Source organism: Papaver somniferum, unplaced genomic scaffold (genome assembly GCF_003573695.1).
Source record: "Papaver somniferum cultivar HN1 unplaced genomic scaffold, ASM357369v1 unplaced-scaffold_117, whole genome shotgun sequence".
Classification (NCBI taxonomy): Eukaryota; Viridiplantae; Streptophyta; class Magnoliopsida; order Ranunculales; family Papaveraceae; genus Papaver; species Papaver somniferum.
In genome coordinates this window covers 5,240,993-5,263,397 of record NW_020620714.1, presented here as the reverse complement: position 1 = coordinate 5,263,397, position 22,405 = coordinate 5,240,993, and the positions used below count along the sequence as shown (strand labels likewise).

The 22,405-nt window shown below is 37.6% G+C and overlaps 1 protein-coding gene across 1 annotated transcript; it reads right to left on the bottom strand.

The window, feature by feature from the left end:
• Positions 1-405: 405 nt before the first annotated feature.
• Positions 406-2,241, bottom strand: LOC113329538 (cytochrome P450 71B36-like). Its single transcript, XM_026576397.1, has 2 exons — positions 1,270-2,241; positions 406-1,154 (listed from the first exon to the last, which is right to left on the bottom strand). The coding sequence occupies exons 1-2, from the start codon at positions 2,173-2,175 to the stop codon at positions 546-548; spliced, it is 1,515 nt and encodes a 504-aa protein (XP_026432182.1). The 5' UTR covers positions 2,176-2,241; the 3' UTR covers positions 406-545.
• Positions 2,242-22,405: the final 20,164 nt, after the last annotated feature.

Sequence of the window (22,405 nt, the reverse complement as noted above, 5' to 3'; positions counted from 1 at the left end):
GGTGAGTTTTATCAAGTCTCCTTAAAACCCTAATTTTAAAAACATCACTTTTTAATTCATTTTCTTCTCATCATCAATAATTTCAGATCAATCTGTAATCTGCTAATTCTTGCCCAGGTAGTGATGTATTTAATAAAAAGTATGTTTGGGAATCAAAAAAACAGGAAAAAAAAAAAGAAGGAAAAATTAGGGTGAAAATCTATTTTCTTTCCTCAGAGGATATGGGTTCTGTTGCGCACTCTGGATTTCTTTCAATTTTTAACAAAGTTGAAACAAGTGTTACTGGATTGCATTTCCCTGATCTACTTATACGAACTAGAGGTGAACTCGGGCTGAGCAATTGGGCATTGCAATTAGCTTAACTGGAGGTTTACTTTGTTGAATCTCTATGGCCTGACATTGTTGAGAAATAATTCAATAATGGTGCACATTTATTTCAACAAAGATAGAGACGACTAAAAGCATAAGACAACGTATAAGTTCATGCATATACATTTAGCACAAATTGCATATATAGTTTTCTCTGAACTATATAGTTTTTCCATTCATACATACTTGACGGGTACAAGCTCAAGTGGATGCTTCCTATGAATAATAATCCCTGATGATTCCTCCATGTTTATGTCTTCCTTGTTTATTCCTTTTGGCAATTCCCAATCGAAAGCGTATAATACATTAGCTAGGGCAAGCTCTGTTAACACGATTGCCATATTCATTCCCGGGCAACCCCTTCTACCTCCCCCAAAAGGTATGTATTCAAAATTATGACCTCCAAGATAATCAATGCAGCTATCCTTGAACCTCTCCGGGAAAAAGTCTTGTGGGTTTTCCCAATATTTTGGACTCCTCCCGATTTCCCATACATTTATTACAACCCTTGTTTTTGGGTATATGTCGTATCCGTTGATTTTACTATATTTCATGCTTTCTCTTAGAAGCAATGGGGATGGTGGATGCAACCTAAGAGTTTCTTTAACTACCATTTTTAAGTATTGGAAACTATCAAGGTCTGATTCTTCTACCTTCCCTTTTGATCCCACATAGTTTCTAATCTCTTCTTGAACTTTTTTCATAACTTTTGGATGTTTAGCCAGTTCTGCCATCGCCCAAGTCACTGTTACAGCCGGTGAGTCTACTCCAGCGACAAATACATTCTGATAAGATTATGTACAGAAAATAGCATACGTATGTGTATCAAAATTATGCTAAAAATGTATAAACCAAGAAGCAAGAACAAAAAGAATAAAAAGTGAAAAAGAAATCATTTACCATAAGAATTGCTTTGATATGGTCGTTTGTGAGACGAACCATACTCATTTGATCCTTCTCTAATTTAAGCAAAACGTCAATGATATCTTCGTGCTCCAGTTTCAGTCTTTCCGGGTTGACATGTTCGTCGATCATTTGTTGAAAAAAGTTGTTCAAATCATGAAAGCATTTTTCCGTTTTACCATGGATTCCAGTGATCCTATCAATAATCCAGCCCACCTTAGGAAAGAAGTCGGTTGCAGAGAAACCGTTCAAGACAATCACGACTTCATTAAGAATTGCCGTGAGTGTTCCATCATAAAATTGGTTCCGGCTTAGACCAGTTGTGCTACCGAAAGCAACTCTACTGAGTGTTCTATGCGTAAAACTTGTTAACATTTCATAAAAATTAACAGGAGTAGTATTTGAAGAAGACGATATGGATTCAATCAAAACATCGACTTCGTCTTCCCTGACTACCCTAAAAGACTGCACCCTTTTTGTACTATAAAGTTCAAGTACACATATTTTTCCAATTTCTCTCCAATACTCCCCATACGGCGCAAAGGCCATATCTTTGTAGTTATACGAAAGACGTTTTGGTCCAGCGAGTTGAGGTCTTGTACAAAAATCAAGATCTAGTGTTTTCAAGATTTGTTCGGCAGCTTCAGCGGAGGAGATTACAAGTGTTGGTACACTTCCGAATTGTAGAAGCATCACGGATCCATATATTTTAGATAACTTTGATACTGCTTGATGAGGAGGTTTTGCAAGTTGATGTAAATTACCAATAATTGGAAGCTTAGGAGGACCAGGCGCGAAGTTAGGTTTGTTTTGATCATTTCTGCCTTTGACTGTGATGAGAAAACATAGAGGAAGTAGAAGTAGAGGAAGAAGTAGAAAGAAACCATAAGGAAGACACTCCATGTTAAAGAGATTATGATATCTTTTGGTGTGTGTGAATAGTGGTGGTGTTTTAACTATCCATACGTCTTTGGAGTATGTGATTATAAACACCCCCACATACGCAACTTAAAGCACTCATTGGAATTTTCCTAAACTACCGATCCAGCTAACACCAGTTGCGTTGATTATGACAAGTCAATTCCTACGAGAACATATAGTCCAGATAAATTCAAGGAGTCCAATAATATCATTTGTGGCAAGTGGAATTCGTTGTTTTTTCCGAGAAGATAAGGATATATTTATAAAGCGAAAAATATGTTCATAAATATTTTTTTTTTTCAGAAAAATATATTTATAAGGATATATTTGTGGCAAGTGGAATTAGTTGGCCAGCTGCTCCCAGTTGTAAGCTGTCGACCTTATCTGTCGACCCAAATCTTTCTGAGTATATGTACATAAATCCTTTTAGCACCTGTATTTATATCATAAAATTGGTTAAAAAGACCAAAATTAACAATTTCTGGGTGAAAAAGACATTTAGATTTTAATACTGTTTAAATGGACAAAAATGTAAAAATAGTCATGTAAACAATTTCATCCTACCAATTTTCAAATATTTTTTTTTATTTTTAATTTACATCAGGATGCATCCAGTTTCATCCTTGCTATTTTTTAAGTTTAAGTCAGGATGAATCCAGTTACATCCTTGTTATTTTTTTGTATCCATTTCACCCATACTAATTTTTACTCGTCCATTTGAACCATGTTTTAAAAATATTTTTGGCATGCCCCAATACATGATCGCTGTCGTATGCGTCAAAAATAATTTCACTTTCTCACTCTACTAAATATAAATGAAGTATGTGGTAAGAAAGAGTTCGTTCACACAAAGAGGCTTTTGTTCTTATAAAATCTCAGTTTCTTAGTAACCAAGAGGGGGATTTTTGTTTTAGGAAAGCAATAAAGATAATTGAAAGCAATAAAATATGAAAATAATCAATAAGAGGAAGATATTGGTCACGGGATAGTATTATTCACAAACATGTATTTTCATCAATGACTAGAATTGGTATTTTAAACTCTCATTTACTAAATGTCCTAAGATACCTTGATCGCAAGAATATCCAATGTGGTCCATCAAGCTCATATGTGAAAATACCCATGTAGAAAATATGCTCCAAAAATGGTCGCCGGAAAACTGGTAAAATGCTCAGAAATTGGACGGAGAAGTCGCCGGCAAGTAGCTCAGGTGACCGGCAAAGTCCACCCGATCACCGGTCAAAGTTCAGTCAACCGAGTAAACTCTTTCCGAGGCTGAGTCAAGGCAACTCAGCTGAGTCAGAGTCTAACTGGTCTTAATAAGGTCTAGGCCAAGGCTGTTGTCATTTTGCACAGGCCTAGCTATCTTGCATGAGCCATATCCTCTGTGTTGCACCATTGTGGTGCATCACAACTCCATTACTTCTTCAGCCAATTATCAACACACTTCTCATCTGCAGCACCGTCTATTCTACCAACCAGTTGTAGAAGCTTCATAACTCAACACACATCTGCAACAACTGACATTCCCTTGCTCAGTTCCTTGAAGTAACAACAGCTCATCTGTAGGTTCTTTAACTATAGCTACCGGTTAATCACTGGAACACCCTTCTCTTTCCATTCCTCCAATTGCCTCAAGCTCGTCTTGCACCTGTTTCTCTTTTAGCCGCAACTCAGACCAATCTGCAACTGGCATAACCCATTATCTGTAATCACAGTACCCATTACAGCACCACCAGTTCAACTCAGTTGCACATCTGCATCAGAGAGTATTATCTACCACATGAACTTATAACTCCACCTGCACTCCACCAGAACAACAACACCACCACCATTCCTCCAGTTCAATGTTGAACCTGACAATTCAACTAAACATCATTATAATTTCACCACCTGAGACAACAGCAGCAACTCCAACTGCCTGCACTCGAGCATCAGACAGATTCATAAAACACCATCATAGCATCTCCTCCTTCCTTTCTGTGTTGTTCTATATAGCATCAGTACAACCACCACAGTTCAGATTATTTGAGTTGCACAACACTGCAATCTCCTCTAAAACCAACTCTTCACTGACTTCCATTCCAGAATCACCACCGGTTCGATCTCCGAATGCATCTGCCATCATTCAAGCTCACACAAACTCAAACCCATTTCAATTCTATTTTTACTGGCAGCAACACCCATTTCAGCATAACCACTGCCAATTCCACATACCAATTTTTGAGCTTTCCTGCACTGCAGCTGCTTCACATCAGTGCAATTCATGCCTGCACTTCCATGCCATCTCCTTCTCAGATACCAACACCATGAGCCATTGCAAATTCTCATCATCCTGTTACTGCAACCAATATCATATTCCCTGTATCCTAGGCATACATATATGCTTCATTTCACTATCAATCTCAGCTGCTTCACTCTATCACAACCTGCACTATTGCATCACCCAACCCTGGAAGCCAACAACAATAGCTTTTCATTCTCTCAAATCCACCAACAACTGCACCTGCAATGCCATTTTTTATCTTCTTCTCAACTCAATCCTTGCAGCTCAATTTCATTCAACTCCTTCGGTTTTCAACCATTCCGACACAAACCCTTGTTATCAGTTCCAGCAACACATTCTGCAACAACCCATCTTCCTTGTACAGCTGCAGAAATCAATTCTTCCTTCCTTTCAAAACAATCATCATCTTCATAACACCACAAAGATCTCAGTATCACTGTCACCTGCAATATACCATCATGAGCAACATCTGTAACATAATATCCCCTTCACCAATTTCATCTGAGTCTTCTCTCAAGCCCTAGCAACTTCATAACAGACAACACCCATTCTTCATCTCTCTGCCAAAATTAAGTGATTCAAACCCTAATTCGACAACCCATTAGCTCCAATTCTTCAGTCATTCCTTCACTGAAATATTCACAGAAAACCTCATTCTGCATCTCAATCCCATGAAAATCATCAGCTCCATAATCTTCTTTCTCCTGTATTCATCACCACTTAAAATCGCATGAAAATCTCCTCTATCAATTCCTGACCTAAAACACCCTCAACAACAGAAACCCAATCTTTATTTCCTGAATTTCTCGATCCAAACTGATTCCTGCTCGATCTAGTTTTCAATCAAACCCTACAGCTACATCAACCTCTTTTAATGGCAAACCCACCATCTTCTTCAATCACTCCTCTCAATTTCAGATCCACCACTAACCCTGATTCCAACCTGGTTCCTTCTTCATCTCTGGTTCTCATGTCTGCAGTTATCTCTCAAATCTCTGAAATTTAGGTCGAGTGTAATGAAGAGGAGAAACACATTCTCTTGAATTTAAGGCCAGGTAATGAGTGAATTTGATATATACGCCCAACAAATGCTGCAGGACACCAACAGTGACAAGCCACTAAGTAAAGCTCAGCTGGTTTGGCTCCGCTCCCATTACTCGTTTGTGAAATGATGAGTCTGCCTTTTATGCTCCAAACTGACAATTTCTCCTTCTTTTGATCCATATGACTCCAAAGTACCTAATTACTCAAAAGTAAACATAAAGTACATATTTTATAAAAGAATTAGCAAAGAAAGCATAAACAATATATATAAAATCAAGGTGTCTTACAACACCTATCAATACAGTGGGATATTTTTATCATTATTGCTAAAAAGAAAAATGTTGCCGCTGAAATTTGTGCACCCCTTGTAAACCGAGGTGCACGATACGGTTCTCTCTATTAGTGCTAAACGATTGTGATTTTTTCCATTTTATGTTCATTTTTCCCCTAAAATCAGGTTGGAATAAATAAAAGAGTGAAGAGTCATGCTGTAACGAGGTCACGATCGTGTTATAAAAAGGGTGCACTTCTTAACCCTTGGATATCTCATTCTAGAGGTATTCAAAGGGTGAATATTAAATACGGTACAACTTCCATATGCACCACTTTCTCTTTCTTTTGTTTTTTATGATAATCTCGCTTCGTTGTTGAAGAAGAAAATTCGATCTCCGTGAACATATTGAATTCAATAACATGCCCATATAATCCTTGATATTAAATTTCCTTCCCTAAAAACCATATAATTCAAGATAATAGATTTTAATTTCTAAACAAATTACAAAGATCTAGGGTCCAAGAGCATAACTCAGTGGTATCCCATCAACTCCAGTAAATAGAAAGTCAAGGGTTCAATCCCCGCCGTCGTAAAGGTTTGTGGTAGATTAGTGGTATAGTGGGTTAAGCGGTGTCGAGTCTAGAAGTTTCAACTGGCTAGGTTCGGGTAGGGGTCTGGCTCGACTTTCGCGTATCAAAAAAGAAAAAAAAAAGATCTAATCAACTCTGTATAATTAGTTAATCATAATCCCCTTTTTAAACTAGGTTTAAAATTATAACCGTCTCTTCCAAAAAAAAAAAAAGATCTAAGATTTTTGAGAGTTACTCTCTGAGTACCCTACTTCGTAATCGTCGACTATTATGCTATTCATCTTGTTTAAGAAAGCAAAATCATGATTCGTATTTCCATCTTCATAGAAATCCAAATAATTATCCTAGCATGTTATAAAAGATATTCTTTCGTGTTTTGACCATTCCTCTTGGTTCTCTAATTCTAAATGCAATGGGTTGCATTCTGTAGTATTATTACATGACATATATGAAAAGTCAGATGTAATTGGGTATTTGGAAAGGAAAAACAAAGTAGTGCTGCTATAGGCATATACAAAATACTATAGTTAAATTCCTAAATGGTGTTGCCACCATAAATGATCCTAGTTACAGTATTTTTTAATGTTCATATCACAACCCGATGAATGATGATTGTATGGATATACACACTACGAAGAGCAGAACTATGGAAACAAAAATTTGTTACAAAATTAACATAGCCCTGACCATGTTGGATCCTATCTCTTCCTCTGGTATTCTCGTGACTCTAATTGATTTTGCAGGTTACGTTATCGAAGCTAGGGGAAGACTGGAAGTACCTGACATTATACCGCAGTTATACCAATAGAGAAAATTTAGAGAAGAAAGGTGCAGAAATTGCTTTCCGGTGGCTAACAGAATTGAGTGGTCATGAATTTATTTTCCAGAGTGATTCAAAGCATACTCCAATGCCGCTTAAAGGAATGTATATTGAAACACGAAAACTTAGATATTCTATTATCAATGACTTTCAAAGAAATAATCATGAAATATTAAACTTTAAAAATTCAGAACCTATCTTTTGTACTAGGATAAATGTAATGTGGACAGCCCATACAACAACTTATTGTAATATCTTAAATCTCCAAAGCAGCTGAAAAGTAGACATTTTAGAAGGCTTGTTAAAATTTTCCAATTATCAGTTCTTTAAAAAACACTATACCATGGTCGAATCCCATTCCGATTATAGTAAGAAACTATGAAATGTAATTTTAGAGGATATCTTCCTCTCTTTTATGAAAAAATAAGAGACTATTGCTCACTGTTTTGATGAGTATTAGTCCTTTCTAACATTACCTCTGCCTTTAAAAAAAAACTAGATTTGTGCCTGTGCTACGCATTGGGCGTATTTTTCTTTTAGTTTGGTGTGCACGGGGCTTTGCCCCGCTCCATGGCGATGTATTTTTGATTTGGTGTGCGCCGGGCTTCGCCCTGCCCCGTGAAAATGCATGATTTTGTGTGCGCGGGGCTTCATCCCGCCCCATGGAGATGTATTTTTGATTTAGTATGGTGGGGCAAATACATTAAATAGGTTGAAAATATGTGTCAATTTTGTTTATTTTTTTCCTTTTAACTTGGTGCGTGCTGGTCTGCGCCTCACCTCGTGGAAATGCATTTTGATATGGTGAGCGCGGGGCTTTACCCAGCCCAGTGGAGATATATTTTTGATTTGGTGTGGCGGGCCAAATACATTAAATAGGTGGAGGATATGTGGAAATTTTATTTATTTTTTCCTTTTATTTTCGCAGAATATATGAGGATTTTTTCCCCTTTATATATTAATTCGGAAAATATAGTCCTAATATAACAATTAATCAATTTCCAAATTGACTTTGGACTTTCATATAATTCCAAACATGGTAAGTTAGGTTTTCCTTTTAAGTTCGTGATTTTTAAATCAATCATATGTTTCCAAGTGTTCTCACTTGGTGTTTTGGCTCACCTTGATCTTCATCGCTCCTAATACCATCCTTAACCGTATATTGACCACGACTATTTCCGACCCAAACTCGGCTATCCAAAACACCTTCTTGAATTACAATTGAAGAGATATTATTTGATATAGTTGTTACTTCACGTGAAATAGATTGAGAGTATCTTTTCCAAGAAGCTTAAACAATCTTTACTATCTCCACCTTAAACAATCTTCCCCAACTTCATACATACTAGTCACCACAAACTCCTTGGTCCTAGAAGCTTCATATGCCAATGGAAACATATCACATAATCTTACTTCACCTAACAAAGAATCTTCCCAAAATCTAGTTTCCGTTCCCGCTCCAATCTTGAATCTAATACCTTTGTTGAAGTCTTCAAGTTCTTTATAGATATTAAACCACAAGCTACCACCTTTTGGTCCTTTGGGTTGGAGAGTTTCCCAACCGGTATCGCCAAATTTTTCAACTATAATCTTCCTCCACAATGCATATTTCTCTACTCCAAAGCGCCACCACCATTTTTTGAGCAAAGCCAAATTCACTTTTTTAGTTCTTCTTATACCAAGACCACCTTTTTCTTTTGGTTTTGAGACCAATTTCCAACAAATATTGTGAATTCTTTTCCTATTTTCATCATCCCATAAGAAGTTTCTCACAACTTTATCAATTTTCTTGGTTATGGAGCAAGGAGCAAGGAAATAGATAGATAATAAATGGGGAGACTAGCTAAAACGCTTTTGATAAGAGTTAGCTTACCTCCTCTTTCTATAGTTTTTCCGTTCCAAGAAGTAACTCTTTTCCCACATATTCCATGCATTTTCTCCCATTTTTGAGTGCCTCCCACCTTGTCTCCCAAAGGTAGGCCAAGATATATACTAGTAAAACTCGCAAACTTGCACCCTAACATGTTAGCATAATTTTCAACTTCTTCTTCAACCGCAACCCCAAATAAGCTACTTTTAGAGAAATTTATCTTCAAACCCAACGTTAGCTCGAAACAAAGAAGTAGGTACCGAAGGGCATCAACTTGTTCTCTCTTAGCATCAAGAAATATGATAGTATCATCGGCAAATTGCAAGTGATTAATTTTTGTTCCCTCCTCCTTGACCGAAAAACCCGAGATTTGATCAAGTTCTTGTGCTTTACTCAACATACAACTTAAGACTTCACCAATGATAGTAAAAATAAAAGGAGAGAGTGGGTCTCCTTGATGAAGTCCCTTTTCACTACCAAACTAACCGAAAGATGATCCATTAACAAGAACCGAGAATTTTGAGAATGTTAAACAATTTCTAATCCAAGCCCTCCAAACACCACCAAACCCCATTTTGAATAAGACTTCATTTAAAAAATTCCAATTCACATAATCAAATGCCTTTTCAAAATCAAGCTTTCAAACTAACCCCGGTAATTTTTGACGAAGTCTAGAATCCACACATTCGTTTGCTATCAATACTCCATCAATAATTTATCTACCTTTAATAAAACTAGATTGAGTTGTTGAGATTAGAGTATAGGAAGGTTTACCTTTAAACGCTCCGCCAAAACCTTAGAGATAATTTTATACACACTCCCAGTGAGGCTAATTTCCGAAAATCTTTTACTTCCTCTACTCCCGCCTTCTTAGGGATAAGCGGAATGAAATTGTTTTTCAATGAGGAATGAAGAATATTGTGGTCATGGAATTCTTTAAAAACCTTCATCAAATCTTCTTTTAGGAAGCTCCAACAAACAATAAAGAACTTCATAGGAAATCTATCCGGACCCAGAGCACGATTGATTCCCAAATCTTTAATTGCATTCATAACTTCCTCTTCACTAAAAGGTCTCTCCAACCAAATACTTGCATTCTCATCAATACGTTTTAGACACATATTTGATTCTTGGACGGTTTTTTGAAATTTCTTTAAACGCTAACTCAAAATGATTTGCAATACCCATCTTTATTTCATCCTTGTTTCTGGTTCAACGTCCATTGATACGAAGGTTATTGATGTTGTTAAAAGCTCTATGACCTTTCACCACTTGGTGAAAATGTTTGATGTTGCAATCGCCATCTCTAAATCATCTAATTCTTGAGTTTTGCCTCAACAAAATATTTTTTCGACGATGAGCCACCTCAAAATCAACATTAGGCGTCACAAGCATGTCTTCTTCGACTTCGGTAAGACCCCTATCATCATCTAAATCGTCCAATTCTTTCAACTTGGTAAGAGTCGTGTCTAAAGCCCTATCAATGCTCCCAAAGCATTCACCCTCCGTACCTACAAAAGAAAAAGACTCCCACCATTCTTTCATTTAAGGGATTATGTTAGTACCTTCAAGCCAAGCAAATTGAAACTGAAAAGGGCAAGCACCCGAATCCGAATCCAAATCGCACAACTCAATAGGAAAATGATCAGAAAAAGGCCTTGCAAGGCGCTTGAATATGATATTTGGGAAATGATCTTCCCAATCCGATGAGAAAATAAAACAGTCAATCTTGCTCTTCTTGTTAGGCGGTCTACTCCATGTGTACTTGGCACCGGAAAGAGGAAATTCTATAAGATCAAGATCATTACATAAATCATCAAAGAGTTTCATTGATTTTGAAGGTCTACGACAACCTCTTATCTTCTTCATGTATCTTATCTCATTAAAATCTCCACCGAAACACAAAGGAATTCCATCCCAATAACCATATGGTGTAGCTAGCTCCATACGAAATCTTTTTTTCTCATTCACATTGCATGGACCATAGACACCAATTAAAACCCATCGAAAATTATCCTCCATACTTCGCCATGAAATACTTATAAAAAAAATACCTTCAAGAAAGTCATCAACTTCAATCATATCCGAATTCCATATCAACAAAGTTCCACCCGATCTTCCGTACGAGTTTAATGCAATCCACCTGCACGGAGTTGCACCCCAACATTGACGCACAATATCGTCGGTACAAGCCCTAAGTTTCGTCTCTTGAATCAAAAGAATAGTAGGCTTCCACCATTTCACAAGTTTTTTTTAACTTAGAGCGCTTATCTGGGTCTCCAAGACCATTAACATTCCAAAAAATTATCTTAAACATTTAAAAATATGGCAACCCAATGAGCACAAAAACCAAATCAACCAAACATTATTATGCAACACTAGCTCCCGGAGCCATTTCGTCTCTAAATGCATTCCCATCAGAAAGAAATGTATTCGACACAAAATTGATCTCTTCATTTGAGAACTCAATCCCCGAATGATTACCGGATTTTTTGAGTTTGTCGAATAATACCTTGAATTTGTCATGTAAACCTTTTGCCATCTCCAAAGCATCACCGTCATCATGCCGTGATCGCTTTTTATGATTACTTGTTTGCGACGCCGCAGCATCATTACCATCAGAATATTCTTCATGCATTTCTTGAATTTCATTTGTATCACAATTTTCTTGCTTGGAGTTGATCTCCCTCTCCATAACTTTTTTTCCTTTCTTACTTGAAACTTTCCCATTTAGAGTGTCAGAAGAGCTAGAGCTTGGGGTAACTTCTTTTGATAGTTTGGTCTTTAGTCTCTTCTTTAGACTTCTCAAAGATGAACTGTCAAGAGAAACGGAGCTGGATGCATGACTGCCGGTCGAAAACCCTGCTGCTACTGTTGCCGCAAAATAACTTCCTTCTCTTTATTTACTACTACAGATGTTTGCTTTGGGCCTATTAAGGAGGACCCAAGACCATTCAAAACAAAGTTATTTTGAGCTGTCACGTTTGCCACCTCATTTACCTTTTTAACAGATTCAAAATTAATTACGAAAATTCTCAACAAACGGAGAAAACGAACCACGGCAAAACCACTAGACACAATAAAACTCAAAAAGGGAACCCCTACTGTCCTCAACAGAGCTCATCGGAATCACATCAAAAAAAATTGTGGGATAAAAACTGATATGCGGTTTTGGCGTGGTCCCTTTTCTCGATTTGTTTAAAATCACTGATTAAATTAAAGTTGTTCCGTACTGAAATTGAATTGACCGGACTATGTGGCAAAACTTTACTCGATAATTCTGCTTCCACAACTACCTCTCTGATCCCTTGACTTTCTTTGTGACCAGTAGATTGATTATTAATTTCTCCCAATCCCGAGTCGCCATGTTTCTCGACTTCTTCTTCCCCAACTCCGGTCGATTGGACCCTTCTCCAGCGCCACAGACCGTTATTTATTTGATACATACGAGCTTTGTCGATATAAATTAGTTTAAACTCATATTTTGATGTCCCCAGTACCTCACCAATCATTCGAATTTCTACCCAAATTTTTATATTCCCCATAGCCAGCTCCTCACACCCTACACCATTACTAACCGGACCATTCACCTTCACTCTGACCTCCGACAGATCTGTTGCTATTGAAGTTTGCGACAAACATCCACCAAACCCCCAAACTTATCTCCTATAGCTTTAAATGTAGAGAAATCCCACAGATTAATAGGAACCCAGCTTCTCCAATCCATACTTTTTTGGAAGGGTTTTGTTATCTTGTGAATCCATGAATAAGATAACACCCAATCATTTTATCCAGAAAATGCAAAATCAATTAAAAAAATAAGAGAGATAGTGTTTTTTTTACATTGCGGATTATAAAACTTCACTCCTAATAAATACATGTTTGATTAATCTATGTAAATTTGCAACTTTCAATGCAAGAAAACACTATTTCTCTTACTTTTTTTAATTGGTTTTGTACTTTTCCGATGTAATAAATGGGTGTTATCTTGTGCATCCTTTTAAGAATCCTTATGATTTGGCTTGTGGATTGCATTAATTCTTGCAAACCAAGGATAGATGAGAATTTCCGTTTCTCCAACTTTCCGCATTTTAATTTTTCTGACCCTAGAAAATTCAGCATTGGTTTTTATAGTAAACACCGCTTTTGATTCATCAATGGGTTGTAAATCAAAACCCAAACTCCATCCAAATTCCAACTTTTTTCCACTCAAATTCATTTGAGATCATTTCCACTACCATAGTTCTTTGCCAAAGGGAGTTCAACTCCTGATTAGAGATCGACTTAACTGTAGTTGCTTGAAATTGTGGCTTAGCAGTAGATACTTGCTCTTTTTGAGTTGCAGGTGACCAAGCATTAACATCTGGCTTAACCGATGAGACCTTATTTTCATTCCTTTCCTTTGTATTTGACAATCCATTCATCAAGCCTTCAAGAAATACCCCTGTATCCCACCACCCAACTCCATTAGTACCGGAAGGAAAGTACAGAGTAGATGGATGCTCTTTGTTATGAGAAACTTGCAGACATAAATTCCCCATTATCATTCTCTTTCCGCATAGACAACATCCAGTCATCATCTTCCCTGAAGTTCCATTTTGACGTCTTTCCATCACCACCATTAGCCTCTTTCTTTAGAATACGAGATAACCAGATTCCACCCCTAAAGGTAGGCCAACAGAATCGTCTTCTTATACCTGACCATATTGCAAGATGGATAATGTCTCTTGATCCTTTTTTCCCCATGGAACCTCCTATAATCTTTCTTTCCGCCCTAATTGATCTCCCTTTTCTTGACTGAATATCTGATCTTCCGCTGCCAATAACTCCACAGCCCCTAGCCGAACCCGTGACATTCCCAACAATTCTTGATCGTCTTCTTTTTACCGTTGTGAAACCCTCCTTATCCATTGTTCTGTTGAAGTTCACCATTTTCCGGCTAAGAACACAAAACTTTTTCTGATGAAAAATCCTCACTCTTTCTCTCTCCTCACTCTCTCTCCTAATGATTCAATGGTTTATATACTCTTTGATGGAGGCGGGGATATATATAAAAAGCATGACATTCTTATTTATTGTCGCCCTGGTGAAAAAGAATGGAGAAAACATGAATTTGTTAACAGAGGCGATGTCCGGAACGGCGACCGACGTCTTCAAGATATGTTTTATTTTAAGGGTAAGTTATACATAAGTCATATGAGTAGTTGTGACTTGGTGGAGATAGAAATGCATGGTTCTGACATTGCTATAAGTGCTCTAAGTGATTTTAGTACCACCCTTCAAATTTCTGAGTATCAAGTAGTAGCAGGAGAGTTGGATTGCTGTCATCAACAGCATTGGGTAGCGTCGTCTGATGATTTTTTTAGCATAGGGAAAATGCTCATTAACGGTATTTATACAAACAATGTAACAAAAATAGATATAAGAAAATTAGATATTCCTACCAAGAATTGGGAGAAAGTGAAGAGTTTGAATGATTGTCTTCTTTCTAAGCCCTTGTCTGCAACTGTGTTGCCCGGCCTCAGAATTGGGTTTATCGAAGGGTTGTGTGTATTTTACGCAAGGTAAGGATATGAGCTTGTACAAATATGATTTGGAAGAGAATAGTATATTACTTTCTATACCATGTCCTGATCTGCCAAACCCATGGTTGTCGCCTTCATGGCTGATGATTCCTAAAACAGACCATTTGTTCGGAAATGGAGGAGACATAGATCAAGTTATAAAGACAACAGAACACAAACCTGATACTGGAGATAAGGATGATGAGAAAGAGGATATTGAAGAAGCAAAGCCATGGGATATGCTCACTAATGATGATATCTCCCCATGGCTGGTTCATGCTAAATATGATAATTAACCAAGTCTTTAATTTCGTAAACCCCATGCAGAATAACAAGAATTTCCTCATGAATCTCACAGAATTGTTGAAAGGTTCTAGAATTCGCTTTTTCAAGGGTGGGTGGTTGCTCATGTCAAAACACAAGAGTGTGTTCTTCTACAATCCGTTCAGTAGATCAACTATCAGACTACCAGATTTACAAGAGCATTACCACTTCTCAGGTATATCATTCTCGTCCTCACCTGATTCTTCAGATTGTGTAGTTTCTGCTGTCAATAAACTCCAGCGGTATATTCTTCATATCATGTTCATTAAAAGGGGAGATGAAAGTTGGACTCATAAGACGTTCGATCATGTTTCTTTACCACACAATAGGAAAGAATTGGAATTTGAACTGAGGTTTAACAATCCAGCTTTCTACCATGGAGCTTTCTACTGCTTCGGCATCAATGGAACTTTAGGAATATCTAAATTTGAGGATGTCATTAGCTGGGAAATTTTAACCACGATAGCCACGCCCAAGTGCGAGTTTATCTATAAGATTTTCTTGGTGGAATGTGAAGGAAAACTTTTATCAGTCTTATTAGGCCGTTTAAGAAAATGGGTTCGTGTTTTTAGGTTGAACGACACCAAAATGGTCTGGGATGAAGTTAAGAATTCGGAAAATGGGTCATTTGTCCAAGTATTTTTAAAACATTGTTCAAATGGACGAATAAAAATTAGTATGGGTGAAATGGACACTAAGAAAAATAGTTATGATGAAACTGAATTCATCCTGACTCAATCTTAAAAAATAGTAAGGATGAAACTGTTTACATCCTGACTATTTTTACATTTTTGTCCATTTAAACAGTATCAAAATCTAAATATACTTTTCATTCAAGAATTGTTGATTTTGGTCTTTTTAGCCAATTTTGTATTAAGAATTTGGGGCAACATATGTTGTTTCTTAGCAACACATCTAGTATCTCAGCTATTGCTCCAACTGGTCGTCAGATGGAGAACAAATTCTATTTTCCGAGGTTGCATAACAAAAGAGTTCTGTATTATTCTCTAGATACTGGTATGTATCACTGTCTTGGGAACACACATTCTGCTAAAGATTATCGTGATTCGGAACACATCTTACACCGCAGTTGGATTGAACCTAATTTGTCAGAGACCAGCTCAAAAGATCATTACCTTGAATGGCTTAGTATTTGATGCGGACGAGCATGCAACCACCTTTTGGGTGGCTAACGACTATCGTGAATAGCTTATTTCTTTCTTTAGGGATTAAAAAGCCAGTTTCTACAATTTTAGAAAAGAAATTGTTAATTATATCTTCATAGATTGGATGTGAGTAGGGGTGCACATACCCTACCCATACCCGCCAATCCTACCCTATTCGCCAGTTTTCTAACCGTATCCTACCCTATCCACTATTTGGCGGGTAGGGTGGCGGGTAAAGATTTTCTTAACCGCTAGTAAACGGGTAGGGTGACGGGTATAGGTCATATCCTACCCACCCTACCTAGGGGTGCACATACCCTACTCATACCCGCCAACCCTACCCTACCCGCCAGTTTTTTAACCGTATCCTACCCTATCCATTATTTGGCGGGTAGAGTGGCGGGTAAAAATTTCCTTAACCGCCAGTAAACGGGTAGGATGGCGGGTATAGGCCATATCCTACCCACCCTACCCGTTGTGCAGCCCTAGATGTGAGTTTGGTTGTTTTTTATTTTAACTTTTTCTTGTTCTAGAAGAGTTGTTGTTTTTTTCCTACTATGTTTTAGGGTCTTTTTAAGTTATTCTTTAACATAGTTGAATTCGGTTCATACTATTTCTTCTATTAAACTTATGGAATTTAATTTTTATCGTTATTTAATAGAAGGGGCGTGCAAAAGGATATTGTCCCAGTTTGATACCCCCAGTTTAACATTTAGGCTGCAGGCTGGCTGTCCACAGTTGAGTCGTTCAATATGTTTGACCGGCGGACCTCCCCTGGTAGTCGCTAAAACATTTTTTTCTTTCTTTATTTTGGCATTAAAACAAAACAAAGAACTTTCTTCCTAAACCATTTAAGAAAAAAGAATTTTCTTGGTTGAACCAGACCAGATTCTAGAATTTAGATACAATTTTCGACCCATGTATATGCGCGTATATAATGCACCAAGTTCCTCTTCTACCCGGATTTATTTTTGGCGAGTTTTTTTTTAGGAAATTAATTTCAAAAATATTTTCTTAAAAGTTTTATTTATGGGTAAATTCCTTTTTACGAGTTTTACTTGTTTTAAGAAAACCAAAACCTAACTTGATTTGCAAGTATTTCATCCTATAAATTCAATTCGAAATTCTGTTTTCAAAATGTAGTTGCAGGAAATCCTACAACCACATCCTTAATGAAACCTAAAGAACAACTCAAGTGATCATCATAAAATTCATAAGAACATTCATTAGATTTTCAATTTGGATACAAAATTATGAGAAAACTCTAACTTGGAGAACAAACAATCTTTCCCTCTCTTAAATTCCTTGTCTAAGCTCTCAAAAATATCTCTCTCAATACAAGGTCGCTCGGTCCTTTATATAGGGATTTACATAGTGGATGACAGCTAATAAAGCCCTTATTTTCGGATCTGGCGTGCGTCATTAACGCACGCTTACACTGAATTTTCTCGCACATACTCTATAACATCGCACGATCTTCCACTTTACTCGTGATTAGGGTGACGTCACCCGATGCGACATTCTGAATAAGCTGTACGCGATTATCTTCGCTTGGTCTTGATAATCATTACTTCGCATACGTTATTAGTGTGCGGTATTTTGTATCTACATTTTGCCTATTCTCATGTCGTTCTTTTGATAAAGAGAGCGATATGAGAAATCTTAATTTATTCTGTCGCACCCGTTCATCTTTTCATATTCTCTTCTGCCGACAAATTTCCTTGATTTAGGCATGTTAACTTACGCGTGTCCTTTCAACCATTCATTATCTGACACGTCTCTCGTAACCGCCTCTTCTTATCCGTTAACTTTCAATCATCGCATTAATGAAGTAAATATCTTGGGAATTGGGAGTAAATCTCTTATTTACTCTCGGTTGGCTTCTTCTTTCTTCTTTTATTCTCTTCCTTTTCTCTCTGCAACTATTGTTTTCTTCTGCTACTGTTCTTCTGATTCCGTTGTTGTTCTTCTGATCCAACCTTTTAAAATTGATCACCATCTTACCCTGTTTTTACCCTTTTCTTCTTATCTCTTCATCTTCGTGCTTTACATCTCGTATTTTGATCATCACCCTGATTTTGATTTAATTGATCATCTTTGAATATCGTTTTTCCATTATCCCTCATTGCCATTCTAAAAATGCCTCCTGCTGGTTGGAAGAATGACAGAGAATTCGGTAGGATTCGAGAGGAGTTCAAAAATAGAGTTTTTGCATTATCTGTTCCTCCCAATTCAAAATCCACTTCTACTCTTAACCCCAAGTGGTTCTCGCTCGATCACTGGAATGACCAAAAGATCATCATTTAAGTTGGGAAAATCCTCGCCGGCCGTGCTATTCCTCTTTATAATCCTCATATTCCTTTATTTTATAGGATTCTTTCTGATGCGAGATTCTCATATGCGGTTTATCAGCTGAGCGGTGATTGCATCAGAATTATGGTAGAGTACGCTCGTCGTGCGGGTGGATTAGACTCCCTCTACCCCAAAAATGTTAGGAAGGAGGAGTATGCAGACTTATAGATCAATCCTGAAGAGTATACGATAGAGAATTTCTTCTCTCACTATGATATTTTTATCGTGAAGAATGAGTCATCTCGTTGGGGTGTCCGTTTGCAAAGGAAGGATGGCATCGCAAAAGAGAATAGGATCATGCGAGATATTGATTTTCATGACAAAACTAACAATTTCGCACGACATTCGAAGGATGATCGCTAGAATGTTTTCCCCATCATCCTAAAAGGTCCTTACATTTCTGGTGTTAATGCTGATTGATCAATTAATCCTCTCCCTGAGGGTTTTCCCGTTTACAATCCTTGGGAGTTCAAATGGATTGAAAGAGAGACTGTGGTATGTTACTCATAACTTCGCTTGTTTACTTTTCATTATTCACCCTTTTTTTTTCCTCTGCTAACTTTCAGTGATTTCAGATTGCCAAGTTGAAGAAGGATCTAAGGACTCATGGGAGACAAAGCACGTTTGCAGCGCTACGTTCGATCATTGATGAAGTAAGAAATACCTTCTCTCATATTTTAACAATATTGTTTCCTCTGTTTCTTATCTTCATCTGTGTGCGAAGGTTGAAGCTGGAGAGGTTGGTGGTTCTGGAGAAGTTGTAGGTATTAAAGGTAAAGGTGTAGTTCGCGGCAAGAAGACTTATTCTAAATCCTCTTCCAAGAATCCTTTAAAGAAGCGGAAAGCACCTTCTCCCTCTTCTTAAAGTTCTCACTCTAGCGATGATGATGATATTATTCTCACTGAAGACCCTTCAGTCATCTCTTCTGTGGATCAGCTATCTAGCATCTTTTCTGACTTCATGTCAGCAATTGGAAATCAGCCACTAACTCGCGCATGTGAAACTGTTGCGAAGATATGTGATGCCCCTACTTTGGAGGATGAACCCTTCTCGGAGTTGCCTCGGCATTGAGTCCAAGCTTTCAGTATTCACTTGGCTCTTTGTAATCTTTATGCTTTCGCCTTTTCTTAGATGATGTTTTGATGTCTTTAATTATATCCAATATTCTCTTTATGTCTTCGCAGATGGCCCGCATGTCCTATGCGGTTTCTTCGGATTATCAGAGAAAACTTCGCTCTCTTGAAGTTAAGAATACTAAACTTGGAGCTGAGGTTTCTGCTTATAAGAATGATATATCTGATCTTCGCAAGAGGAATGATCAGTTAATTGGTGCGTAATGATGAGTGCCAAATATTGTATATATTTGTCCCTTTTTATTGGCAATTAACTCATCTTTTGTGCATTAATTCTACATTTTATCCCATATTCTGTATTTTCATTGTTTTCAAGAATAAATATTTTTCTTACTTAATCTTGCATTTTTAGGTAATAAATGAAGTTCGGATGAGTCGCGGAGCGAAAAGAGCAGAAAAGTAGTGAAAAGCCGGGAAGAATTACGCAAGGAAGCCGCAAAGAATGGAGCGCACGTCCAAAAAGCTAGGAATGGGCTCAAGAAGGAAGAATTGTTCTTAAAGAAGATATGGGCTTGGCATACCCAAGGCCCAAAACTCTTACCCAAACCCATTTTCTATATCCATACCCGCCTCCATTCCCGACCGTCAGATTGGATCGCATCTGCATCCTACGGTCGCTTCTTTGCCTGCGCATCAAACCTCGATACTTCCGCTTAACACTACAACACCTAACTCCATCTGGTGTCGTTAATTTTGTTGTATTGTATAATCCAACGGTCGCTGCAGGATCCACTTCATCTCACCGTCAGATTGATCTTTCATCTCCATATCCCACGGTCGAGATTCGCCAAACATCGAACTCGATGATCCCGCTACACACCATAGCGACCGAACCCTATGACCTAACCAAACATCCCCTTCTTCCCAAAACAATCGACCTTCACCTTCTTCCTCTCCACCATACCCTGTGCAGAACCACCACCATCACCCTGCAACAGCCATCTCTACCACCTAACCGCCACCAAATTATCTAACCACCACAGCCCACTCTCACCACCTAACTCGTATGATGATTTTCAATCATCTTCATCAATTCCACACGCCACTGAGGTCGAGTGATTTTGATGAAAGTGATTGCATGTCTTCAAATAACGACAGCAAGGCTATGGAGAGGTAGAGGAGTACAAATGGAAGCATGGGTCGAGAAGAATTGGGAGTTATCACATCAAATTAGGTAAAATATCTAACCCTAATTTTGACTGATTTGGGGGAAACTTGTAGAACCCTAATTTCTACAAATTAGGGTGTGTTGTGGACTATAAATTGAGGGTTGTGGGTGTGTTGTAAAGGGGGATTTTTCTGGACGAGCCAGTAGACGATTGAAGACATTTTTCATTATAATTTCAATTCCAGTTCTCTTTATCACAGTTGACAGTTGAATGTTATGTGTGTGTTGTTTGAATTATCTTGTATGATGTTTATTGTTGTTCACAAGATTAGCATGAGCTAAGTTGCACTAGCTAAGGCTCAGATGAAGCCTAGTGCACTGTTAAATGATGAATTGCTAGGATAGTCGTCTTAATGCTTGTCTTGCTTGAGCAATGGGAAGAAGTCAGTGCTCTGATATGCCTGTGATTGACTGTGCTGTCAAAAGACAGTCAATACTAGGGGCATATCAATGAGCAAGCTGATTTTCCTCCCATTCTAATGTATGCTTAAGATCTTAATTTCAACCTAGAATTGCATTGCTTGATTAGGACACAAGGTGGATTCTAAACCCTTAGCTTAGCCACAATCCCTTTTACAGTCACTTATAAATTCAGTTCTATTTTGCTTCCTGTTCAGTTTATCTCCTTACCTGTTTTGCTTGTTTAATTTCTTGCAATTTGTAGCTGTTGTGCACTGAAATCAGTACACAAACTCCCCCCTGCCCTTGGCTTACAGCCTTGGTTCCTTGCTGTTTTTATTACATGTCATTTGCTTTGCTTTGTTAACTGTTTTCCCATCTTTCCCATCTGCCATATTGCTTGCATCCTTCATTGACAGCTTAGGTTAAGTTTTTAAGCACTCCTACTCCCTGTGGACTGATCCCTCTCTTACCTTCTATACTAAAACTTGGCCTTGTATACTTGCAAGTCTTTTGTGTGTCTTTTCTAACCACACCACGTAACTCTTTATTTCTTCTCTTCTTTTATTTGTTCGTCACCTTCACTTTTTTTTAATTACATATTCTTGCAAAAATTTACCGTCTTACTGATGAGGCGTCCTCTCTATTTCGCTCCTTTCATCATCATGTTGATGATTATACCCTCCTTGAACATCTTAATGCTTCTCTGAATAATATTTGTGACGACGAGTTGAGAACCTTTTCTTTGGAGGAACTCAAGGTGAAGTATCAACTTCTTATTATTGACCACAGGAGTGCCTTAACTGCTAGTAATGGCTTTAAACGTCGCTTTTGGGAATCCAAAGAAAGAATTAAGCATTAGAAGCAAGAATTAACACCCTTATTACTGAGAAGGATGAGGTTGTTCTCAGAGGTGCTAAAGCTTTAAAGGAATTTCAAGAAACCATCCTTCAAGTTCAAATAGAGCGAGATCTTGTTATAAGCGAAAAATACGCACTTATTGAACGAGGGAATTTGATCCGTTCCCGACTTCTTATAGAGAGTGATACTGAGTTTGAATGGGATGCTAGGGTCTTAGATAATGCCATAAATGGTTTAGCAGTAAATGTTAGCCTTGAATCGGATCATACTGCCTTGGTTAAGGATATTATTTCTAATAAAGAAGGTTGTTTATTATACTTTTTTATTTGTCATTTCTTAAAAAATATTCTTAAGTGATA

What these genes read in the sequence shown, in the direction of transcription:
- LOC113329538 (XM_026576397.1), bottom strand. Translation starts at nt 2,175, where the DNA reads ATGGAGTGTCTTCCTTATGGTTTCTTTCTACTTCTTCCTCTACTTCTA. An exon ending in ATATCAAAGCAATTCTTATG is followed by an intron (nt 1,155 to 1,269) that starts GTAAATGATTTC and finishes TAATCTTATCAG; the next exon opens with AATGTATTTGTCGCTGGAGT.